At 39.7% G+C, this 10,828-nt stretch overlaps 4 protein-coding genes across 5 annotated transcripts in view; 2 read left to right on the forward strand and 2 right to left on the reverse strand.

Annotated features, from left to right (window-relative positions):
* The window catches only part of LOC132201812 (Krueppel-like factor 6), a 243,902-nt gene extending 240,361 nt beyond the window's left edge, over positions 1-3,541 (forward strand). The window contains exon 3 of the mRNA XM_059628300.1: positions 42-3,541. Within this exon, the coding sequence (XP_059484283.1) occupies positions 42-217 (176 nt within the window). The 3' untranslated portion in view covers positions 218-3,541. The remainder of the gene's footprint in view (positions 1-41) is intronic.
* LOC132201803 (uncharacterized) lies at positions 3,510-7,386 on the reverse strand. Of its 2 annotated transcripts, none has more exons than XM_059628289.1 (5): positions 7,231-7,386; positions 6,737-6,888; positions 6,557-6,634; positions 6,346-6,492; positions 3,510-6,165 (listed from the first exon to the last, which is right to left on the reverse strand). In XM_059628289.1, exons 2-5 carry the CDS (start codon positions 6,878-6,880, stop codon positions 3,628-3,630), a joined length of 2,907 nt encoding a protein of 968 aa, XP_059484272.1. In that variant the 5' UTR covers positions 6,881-6,888; positions 7,231-7,386; the 3' UTR covers positions 3,510-3,627. The 2 variants fall into 2 exon arrangements, with proteins under 2 accessions (XP_059484272.1, XP_059484273.1); XM_059628290.1 differs by having other exon boundaries at positions 7,240-7,385.
* A 16-nt stretch (positions 7,387-7,402) lies between these two features.
* On the forward strand, positions 7,403-9,282 carry LOC132201807 (porphobilinogen deaminase). The gene is made up of 6 exons (XM_059628293.1): positions 7,403-7,662; positions 7,714-7,786; positions 7,878-8,061; positions 8,119-8,204; positions 8,262-8,691; positions 8,743-9,282. Exons 1-6 carry the CDS (start codon positions 7,615-7,617, stop codon positions 9,089-9,091), a joined length of 1,170 nt encoding a protein of 389 aa, XP_059484276.1. The 5' UTR covers positions 7,403-7,614; the 3' UTR covers positions 9,092-9,282.
* A 246-nt stretch (positions 9,283-9,528) lies between these two features.
* LOC132201813 (mitochondrial import receptor subunit TOM20 homolog) lies at positions 9,529-10,683 on the reverse strand. The gene is made up of 4 exons (XM_059628301.1): positions 10,463-10,683; positions 10,226-10,320; positions 9,997-10,173; positions 9,529-9,939 (listed from the first exon to the last, which is right to left on the reverse strand). Exons 1-4 carry the CDS (start codon positions 10,590-10,592, stop codon positions 9,892-9,894), a joined length of 450 nt encoding a protein of 149 aa, XP_059484284.1. The 5' UTR covers positions 10,593-10,683; the 3' UTR covers positions 9,529-9,891.
* Between the last annotated feature and the right edge of the window lie 145 nt (positions 10,684-10,828).

The raw sequence follows: 10,828 nt of genomic DNA on the forward strand, positions 1-10,828 counted from the left end.
TTTTGTTTGTAAACTTATATGATTTATTTTTTTGCTTTCAGGCGAGAAGCCGTACCGCTGCTCGTGGGAAGGTTGTGAGTGGAGGTTCGCCCGGTCCGACGAGTTGACGCGTCACTACAGAAAACACACGGGCGCCAAACCGTTCAAGTGCCGGCACTGCGACCGCTGCTTCTCGCGCTCGGACCACCTGGCGCTGCACATGAAACGCCACGCGTAATCCTGTACATACACACCTAGCGTTAGACAGACAGACAGAGATGATTGTGTTAATAATTAAGATACCCATGACCCTCCCCAAGCACTGCCATACTCTCTCCAGGGATACATTATTACATAAACACGATAATCGGGGCCAGTGTATGTGTGTAAATCTGACGCGCTATTCATCTCATGTAAATATGCAGAAAAAAACACGAGAAAAGTCTCCCAGGAAGACACCGCCGGTCTTTTTGTATGTTGTTTTAAATTTTATATAGAGAGAAAGAGATATAATTTTGTTTGTTCTGCTATATTTGAAATTTTATTGTGTTCAATTTCCTTCTAAATTATTGAATAATTAGGTTTAAATTAAATTTTACGGTTTAAATTATTATATTGTCGGTTTGACGTACCTTTCTGATTTACCATCAGCGTCAGTATTCTTGTGTTACCAGTATTTTAGGAATCTAAGTTTTTTGCTATTCACTTTGTGATTACAAATTAAAATATTATTATTTTTCAAGTCTAACTTTATTATATATATTTGGTGTATAATTTTATGATTTGTGTACTGATATAAATGCATATTATATAAATAATTTTATTTTTGTACGTCATTCAAACTGATGAATATGGCAAATCGATAGTTCCCACCGCGACGTTATGTTCTGGAAGAGATTTTTGGCAGAGGGTATGAATTAATTATCGCAATCCAAATCAAGCAAAATTCTTTATATATAAAAAACTGACGGACACGAAGATCAAGAGAGTTCAATGTGTTTCATTGAGACGCAGAAAAATGGTTATTTAAAAATTGTGATGAACTTCTATTTAAGATTAGGATGGGTATTTTGTAAATATAGGATAGTGATAAAGTGTTAATCATAGTGTTTTTTAATTAAACTTTGAGAATTTATAAATTGATTACTGATAATTGTACACGTAGGAAAAAAACTATGCAAAATAATCTGTTTCCTCAATCATGGGCCATTTCATCATCAGATCGAAACCAAATTTGTTTGTGTTACTCGTAAAATCTGGCGAGGGTAAAATCATTTCCAAAGACTTAAAAAACTGCTTTTCGTTTTATAATTATATAACTTTATATACTCTAAGCACACCTTAAGTTATTGATGATCACAGATCAAAAAAACTAGGAGGACTTTCCTGCAAAAACCATTCAACGTCCGAATTTTTCCAAAGAAAAAGTCTTCCCTCGAGATAATAATCGACAAAGTGAAAATTCAGAGATTTGGATGAATACGAAGCACAAAATTATTCTTCAAGAACGCAGCACAAATTATATAAAGTTTTTAGAAACATATAAAATACTCTCAAGTGGAAGGTTTTTCAGGAATTACTCCCGGTTTTAATGTAAAAGATGGGCCGGCATAAGAAATATAGATTCAGTTCTAGTTGGTAATAGTAATTGTCAAATCAATCCAGGCAGTTTTTCGCTTGCTCAGTGATCATGGCACCCACTTTTCTCAAATCTGCAGAGAAATAAATTTAACACGCGAAAATGAAACATTTAAATTTCACATCCTCACCTACAGTTAATTAAACTCTTGGTGGTTTCTCTATAATTCTTCTCGTATGTCGATTCGATTTTGATTGCTTAGCTTTAGTTCTTTGGAGCAATTAGTTGTAACGGATTTAGTCTGTATTGTAATCATGTGTAGCAGGAACTAAAGTTTTTTGAAATAAACATACAAAAAAAAACGAAACACACAAACACACACTCTCGATTTCTTACTGTGTACGATAATAACAAAAAAACAAAAATCCGCAAGAAAAGAGAATTAAACCATTGATAAATAAGATACAACGATGATGGATGTTCAACTTTTAAATTGTCTTATATAGAAATTTTGGATTTTTGATGTTGAAAAATATCTCTCTTTGGTTTCTAGACGCACATATACGCATCAAGATTGTAGAGAGCGCGCTATCCTCGGTGGTAGAACATGTGGATGCTGTTGATTCACGAGACAAAAAAAAGTAATGTCAGTTATTTTTCCAAAATGAGAGAAGATATTGTGAGAGATTAAGCAAGGATTCAATAGAAGCAAATGGGACAATTATCTTGATATTTTTATAAAAATGGTTTTTTTAAAGACACACAAATATTAGCACAAGCGCAGCACCTGCATTGGAATGGAAACGTGACGAAATGATGATAAGATGGATTGAAATTTAAAGTTTTTTACTTTTATGAACTGTTTTTGTACAGACTTAAATATGTAAGGTTAGGCTATAGGAAGGCAAGATCGCAAAGACGAGAAAATTCCCACTTTTCGCCTCCAGTGCGAGGCAAAAGTGGATGGAAAAAAATTATAAAAAAATCCTAGTGTATAATATCGTTGTTGTCGATGCATTAAACTACAAAAAAAAATATTGTGCCATGATTTGTTGCACAAAATAAATTTCAACTGCGTATTCTCGTGAGAAATAGTTTTGTACGCATTCGGCAGTGTTTGGTAAAAGCAAACGCGACGTGTTTTTCTGTTACCGGCGATGGAGAGAAAGAGAGTTGCATCTGCGTTCCCCCTCTTCGATTTCCAATAATTCACTGTCATTAATATATTCCCGATAATTTTTAATAGTGTATCAACATTTTGCAATAAGGACTAGATTTATATTTATAAGTTCAATTTTTGTACAACTTATGATTATGCGTATTACATATTTAAGGATTTTTATAATTGAAAAACCGCGAAAATAAACATTCAACTCCGCTACACACTTGATTGTTTGGTTGACTGATTAATTTTTTTTTTTAAATCTCTTCGCTAAGTACGAATATACGTGAGAAAATTATTTTTACGCGCAATCATGTACAGCCTGGGGGAATTCCAAATTGAAATTGAGTGAAATCTGCGCGGCAAGAAGTGATAAACTCCATTGGTGAAAAACTATCAAACCTGATTTGGAAAGATATATTAGCAGACTGATTGAGGAACCAGGAATTGAAAATAAAAATGTATTCGTGAATTGATTGTAAACTCGTTCGAGTGGAATTTCGAAATAATCCAACAAAACTCAGTCATTCACCATAACACAGAATAATTATCTCTCCGGCATGAAAATCAACCCCACGAAATGTCACTGGAGTATACAATAATATGTAAGATGAAAAAATGTGAGATATTCCCTCAGAGTAGCACTGTAAATTTAGGAGAAAGGATTTATATATGAAAATTATAAGAAAACTCGTCGGGAAAAATGTACAATTGCGGTATGGGAAAATGAGGAAAAATTGTGTGTAAATTTAAGGATAATGTGCATGTCATTGAGTGAAGATAAAATTAAATAAAGTATGTTCCTGTTATATGTTTCGAAATAAACGTTGACTTTTATTTACTTTGGCTCCAGTCAGAAATCTCTCAATTATTCAATACAATTGAAAAATAAATCAATGAAATTTTTTCATTTTTTCGACTTCCTGACTTTGGACAACTTTTTGATCTGGACCCAGCAGTTGAGGAAAGTCTGCAGAGAGGCGCACAAGTCGTCGCCGTAACTCTTGTCGGCCAAAAGCTCGACGGCGGTCTGCAGGAAACGCGAGTGCTCCTTGCTCAGGTGGTTCTCGAACTTGTCGGCCGGACAATGTTCTCTGCAAATGGGACACTCGAACAGGGGGTGCTGCGCTCGGTGTTCGGCCTTCTCAGTCGCCGAGTCAAAGTAAATCTGGCAAATGTCGCACTTGAGCGTCTTGATCTGCAGCATGTGCTTCAGCCTTTGCTCGGGGGTGCTGCCCAGCGACCTGAGGCGGCCCAGGTGCTTCGCCAGGGCAGGTTTGCAGACCTTGAAGTGCTCGGCAAGGATTTTGCGGCCCACGAACTCCAGGTCGCAGCCGTCGCATTTGCGCGGCGGCTCGTGCACCGTCTCCAGGTGGGTGGGGAAGTCGAGGTGCGGCTGGGCTCGGTCGGCGCAGCCCTTCACCCTGCACACGACAATGCTCAGGTGCCTCATGGCGTGCACGACAAACTCCTGCGTCGAACTGCGGAACGTGGAGAAGTTGCATTTGCTGCACTCGATGATGTTCTTGGCAATGACGATCGCTGCAGGATCGCTCAAGACGAAATTGCACTTGGAGCAGGTGAGGGTGAACTCGGTGTCCTGAAAGCGGTGCTGCGAGAAACGGTCCCAGTAGTTGCTGTTTTCGTGCAGGAAAAGTGGCCGGTCGTGTTGGAAGCACATCGAGTTCTGCGTCAGGTCACACTGGCTGCAGCACGGGGTCAGGTGGAGAAGGAAGTGCGGCTTTCGGCCCTCGGGAGAGATGCCGTGTCTGCACAGACTGCAGAAATTCTTGTAGGTGAAAACTTGCATGGCTCTGATGTCGCTGAACATGGACAAACTGGCAAGTTCCTCTTGCAATTTTGCATTTTCCGCCACTTCTTGTGACATTCTCTGGATGCTGTCATCGATTTTGTCAATATTCATTTGATCTGACACATAGTTTGGATGGGAACTTTCCAAGTGGTCCTTCAATGACTTGACAAAGCAGACGCAAACGGGGCATTGGTATTCGTGGTGGCTGCTGATGTGCATTTCTTTGTCATTCTTTGAATGCAACTTGGCGCCGCAGATTTCGCAAATTTCCGGAATCAAATATTTGCACATTGCCAAAAACCGGTTAATCTTGGGATCAGTTTTGTCCAGTCTGGCGAGTCTGACGAGAATGGCGAGGGTGCAGTGCTTCAGGTGTTGGCTCTTGTCTTCTCTGGGAACCCTTTTCATGCAGTGCAGACAAGTATCTTTGCGAGTTCTGCTCTTGATGTGCAGATGACCTTTGATGTGTTCAAGCATTTCAGGGCTCGACGCGGTCATGAAGTTGCAGCAGAAGCATTTTTTCAGCACCGTCTGCTGCATCTGGTGCACAAAAAGCTCCGACTTGCTTCCGAAGAAAGTGCAATCTGGACATTGCTCGAAGCAGGCCAGGTACGGTTTCTTGGTGCTCAGGCAGCAAACTTTGCACTCGTAAACCTCATTTTGCTGTTGAAAATTGTGCATGGTAAGTTTTGAATAGTACGGCTGGCCATGGGTGAAGATCATTTCACACTTCTTGTCTTGATTCGCTACAATTTCAGTCACTCTTTTCTTGTTGCACGGAGTGAAGTGCAGCAGGTAGTGGGCGTTGACGTCTTCCGGAGTAATCAGGGCCTGCTGACAGACAAAACAGGCCTCCTTGTTCTTCCGGTCGACAAACACCAAAGCCCTCTTGCCTTCCCCAGGAGGCAAATCCAGTTCACTCAAGGCGACCTCCAGCTTTCCTTCAACACTTTCGTCTCTCTTCAGTCGCTCCTCCTGGACAAAAATCATTGGATGGAACTCCCTGTAATTTGCGTCCAGAACTAATCTTGGTTGTTGGCTGTCGGGATGTATTTTGTCCGAGTGATTGCTCAAAATGCCGAAGCTGAAGGTTGAGAATCCACAGTGTTTGCAGACGTGGTTCCGCGGAGGACCTTCGTGCGTCTTCCTGTGTTCAAAGAAATGCCTCCTGTACTGTGACGTGAAAATGAGGAAGCACTGATGGCAGACAAACGTTTCTACTACTCGATCTTCCTGCTCTTTGGCAACAGATTGGCACAATTTCGAGATTCGTTTTTCCTTGTGAGGCGTTTTTTGCAAGTGCTCCACGATCTCGTTGATGCTGAAAAAGTGTCTGTTGCCACATTCTTCGATGCAACGGTAGTTCACTAGGTGGGTGGAAATTTTGTGATGTAGCATGTCAGTTGTTGAGGGAAAATTGGCATTGCAGATGTTGCATTGCAAGTGAAGCGAGTCTGGGTGAACTTCCTCGATGTGTTTCACAGCATTGGTGAATGAAATGTAGATCTTGCTGCAGTCCGAGCAGGAGAACACGGGACTGATGAAGGCACTGAAATCCTCTCCATGAGACCAAAGGAGGTGCCGCTCCCAGAGATCCTTTTTCCCAAATGTGATGTCACACTTCTGGCAAGCCTGGAAATTTAAATGATTTTTTATAGATTTTTAAATTTTTATAATGAATCTGATTAGTCAGAATATTCTTTTAAAGTAAATAAGTTTGCTCCAAATATTACGATTATAATACAATATTTCATAAATATTGCACATTTTTTAAAGAAAAAATTTTGACCCGCAATATTTTTTCTTACTAACCCATTTTTCTTGATTGTCTGATTTGGTATTTGTGCCACTTGTGCGCTGTCCACAGGAGACGCTTTGGCTAGCCCAAGAGGTGGTTGGAGAGGAATCTTTGTTGGATTTTGAAGCAGAACTTTTCAAAATATTAGGTCGTCTCAAGATCTGCAATTTTGGAATGAATTTTTCTACATTTTTATTTTAATTGTTTCTAAACTCTAAAAGTTACCCCTGGCTTTTTAATAGTCATGGTTGGCTTCTTGACAGCAATAGTGACTGCAGACACTAATTCATCTTCGTGCTTAACCTGTTGGAAAAAAATAGTTCATTAGTTTTCAAGCACATATTTTTTATTACATAAAAAAAAATGAACAATTTTAAATGAAAAGTTTCTTCCATTTCATGATACCTGAAATTCACTTGCACCGGGTGTTGCGTCCAAGCATTGCCTCTTAGGAAGAGAGGCAGAACCATCATTTTCTGCATCGTCGTTCTCATCAGCATCGCTTTCGGGCTCCCTCTTAATATCTCGTTTTGTTCCGATTCCGTCCATTTTCAAAACTGGAAACACACGAAAATCAGTTTAAAAAATCATTTATAAAGTTTGCAGAAGTAAAACACCGATGTTTAAAATAAGATTTGTTGAAAATCACCAATCGATATACACCCAAATAAAAATAATACATACATCATCTGTACATATGTAATAATTGTACATAAATTAAGCTTTACTTTTGCAATAGTAACGTGCTCAAAAATATTTTCATATTTCTTTCTGCTGATTAGCTGACCAGCAAAAAGAACCAAAAAATATTACAAAATCCGATTACATACATAAGTGTAATTACAAATGTATGTAACTTTACAAACATCCGTTTCCTCTGCGACCTTTGTTCTATTTACCTGTGTTACCTGTTAATCCATGGAAATACTTCAATTGACAGCAAAGATATAACCGGAAAATAACTCTTGTTTTTGGTGGTTTTTGGAATTAAGAAAAAATTTTGCGTCTTTCTTGTGTTTTGGTTTTCGGTCGTATGGGCGCGGCCTCCGCGGCCTCTGTCGATCTGTCACGTGTGCAGGGTTACGCCCCCCTCTTCATAGGCCATCAGGCCTCCGGCTAAAAATTATATTTTATTTTTACCAAATCCGATAATTAATCAAGTAGTACTTATGAGTTTATTTGGGTCTAGTACTTTTAGCATTTAGTTGAAAGTTGCCACGAAGCGCTGACCATTTTTTTCATCTTTGTGTGTCACGATTTTATCCTAAATAAATTTAATCGTGATGGAGTCGAGCAGCGAAACGATCAAGGTTGGATCAAGGAAAAGCGAAGTAAAATATTCAAGTTTGTTTAAATCTTGAATTCACCCTGACCTTTTTCAGCTGGCATTGATACAGACTAACAGCGTGATAGAAGCCTTAAAGAAACACTACCCACAAATGAACTTTGAAATAGGTCAGTTGACGGCAAAATTTAAAACAATCCATGCATATGGATTTTTTCTGATTATACAGATGTTTTGATTTTAATTTATCTTGAATTGCAGTGAAGATGAATACGACTGGAGACAAAATTCTGGACAAGCCACTGCCAAAGATTGGGGAAAAGAGTTTATTTACAAAAGAACTGGAGATCGCACTTGATGATAAATCAGTAGATTTTGTTGTGCACTCTTTAAAAGACTTGCCCACCACGCTACCAACCAATCTGGCCATTGGTGGAATTTGCAAGTATGTTTTTTTTTAATTTGTGCATTTTTAGTAAAATCAACCATTTTTTAATATCAGGAGGGAGGATCCGAGAGACGCCGTTGTTATTCACTCCAAATTAGAAGCAACCTCCCTCTCGACCCTTTCAAAAAGTAGTGTTATAGGTAATAGGAAATTAACCTTTAAATGAGAAAATTTCTCTAAAAAATTTTCATCCAAAGGTACCAGCTCGCTTCGGAGAGTTGCACAGTTGCGTCAGCACTATCCTCACCTGGACGTCCAAAGTATAAGAGGCAACTTAAACACCCGCCTCAGCAAACTGGAAAATTCCGTTGTTGTCGAAAGTAACGAAGAGACAAGCAACGGCACAAATCCTTTGAAGTACTCGGCCATAATATTGGCAGTGGCTGGAATTGAACGAATGGGCTGGAAAGAAAAAATCAGCCAGGTGCTGGAGCCTTCGGAACTTATGTACGCAGTTGGCCAGGGAGCGCTGGCCATCGAGTGCAGGTCAGACGATGAGAAAATACTGGACTTGTTGGCCCCCCTTCACGACAGAACAACTGTACTTCGAGTGGTGGCCGAACGCTGTCTGCTGAAAAAGCTTGGGGGTGGTTGCAGCGCCCCAGTTGCAGTAAACTGCACACTCAAGTAATTAATCACAATTTTATTCTGATCTTGTTTTATTTGGGATATTTTCAGTGCTCAGAATGACTCTCTTTCACTGGAGGCGGGAGTGTGGAGTTTGGACGGAAAGAAAAGTCTGAAGAGAACGAAAGAAACCACGATCAAAAGCAACGAAGAGCCTCCTAAGAAAATCGCCAAGGCTGACGTTTTGTTTGCTGGAATCAAAGCGGGGAAGTTGGACGAGCACGAGCTGAGGTTGGCGCAGGATTTGGGGATCCAAGTTGCGGAAGACTTGATCAAGGCAGGGGCCCTTGAAATCATGGACGAAGCAAGAGCCGAGAACGAGACGCCCGAGGCTAAACAAATTGTTGAGGATGCAAAGAAAATGGCCAGCAGTGGCCAGGCAGAGGTGGTGAAATCGTAACAAATTTAGGTTAAATTGCAGTTCGTGGTCTGGATTGCGAAAGGTCCTCGTTGTTGTTTTGCTATGATTTTATGTAGCAAAATTCTTAAGGTGCCAAGCCCTAAAGTCTTGGGTACTTAAGAATGCCCTTATTTGGTGTTAATAAAGATATTTTTGTTAGCTATTTATAAATAAACTGTTGGAAGTTAATACACATTTTGTTTCCTTTCAAGCGTTGTCAAATAAAAATAAAAAAATGATAAGATCACACATTAGTTAAATTTTTTTAAGCAATTTAATTTTAAGGCTTAATGCATCACATGCTTTGTGTTGCATTAGAAAAAAATTTAAATCTCTTCATTTTGCCAGCAAAAACGTCAGCAATCAATATTGGTTTTATAATTATCCTCTTTGAACAGTTGTTTGAATGCACTAAATGTGGATTGAAATAACAGCACTTTTTTGGTACATTAACCAACTTTAATGGATTAATAATTTTTATAGTCTTCCAAAGCATTGATGCATTGTTATTGCCTTAAACATGAATTCAACACATAGCGGAGGAACCATTCTAAAAATTTTGGAACAGAAAGTGGCTTAATACGGGTAAACCAATCTCTGCGTGATGCTGCTGGAATTTTAAATGCCGCGGACTTGTTTTATTGCAGACAAAGTCTGTTGGAAAGTGTCTTTGCACAGTGCCTTAAAATTGCTACTATGTTAGGCTGGGCTTCAGATGAGGACACACACAACTACACTACACGTTGATACGAAGCCAACTCTCGCCAGATTTTTATTCTCTTTCTACTGTGCCCCTTTCCTTATTCAACATCGTCCTCAGAAACTGTCACGGTGGCGCCAGAGAGACCCTGCTCAAAATTGGCAATTAATATTTATTTCTCAGGCTTGGTTGTGAAAATCATTACCTTGTTCATGACTGCAGGCAACTGTTGCATGAGCAGGTAGAAGACTTGAGGGGGCAGAGTTTGCTGAAGCACCTGAAGGAGCTGCTGGGGCTGTCCGCAGACGGAAACTGCGTTGGCCAAGTGCTCGACTCCACCTTCAACGTCTCCCTGTCCCAAAAGCTCCTCACCAAGTTGAACCTGAGAATTGATAAAATGAGTTTCGAATTGACCGATAAGTTCAACGACGTGCCTCTTGTATGAAGAACCTCTGAACAGCCTCGTGGTCGTTCATGTTCGGCAACTTCGAGCTTGTGTTTTTCAGGTTGGCCTTCAAATTGCGGCGGCCTAAAACAGATCATTTATGTAATCAAATCTATCGTGATTCACTGAGGAATGCTTTGAAGATGAAAGACGTCATATACAAAGTAGTCATTACAGCACAAACGATGCGTTTTATTGGAAAAGAAGCAACGCAAAAAACACTCACGTTCCCTCAGCTTCTTCTTGAAGTTGGGGTCGTTTCTCCTGCATCTGTCGAAGTAGAAACAGTAGCCCAGGAAAATGGTCCCGCAAATTCCAGCAGCTATACCAATAGTTGTTTTGGAAATCATTGTCATGCTGCAGGCAGGAAATCCCTGATGCCAAATTGGGGAGACCAAATATCAACCCCCGAAGAATTTTGTGGTGCGGCCTTGAAAGGAAAACAAATGAACAATGAAACACATGGGATGGGACCAATACAAGGCAGCCAACAAAGTAAAAATCAATTCTTTAATCGGCTCTCTCGGAAAAGAATTATAACTTCAGTTGTCGTTTTTCTCACTATATTCACATGACATTTTTGTAATTTTTT

Source organism: Neocloeon triangulifer, unplaced genomic scaffold (assembly GCF_031216515.1).
Source record: "Neocloeon triangulifer isolate White Clay Creek 2 clone unplaced genomic scaffold, ASM3121651v1 ptg000014l, whole genome shotgun sequence".
NCBI lineage: Eukaryota > Metazoa > Arthropoda > Insecta > Ephemeroptera > Baetidae > Neocloeon > Neocloeon triangulifer.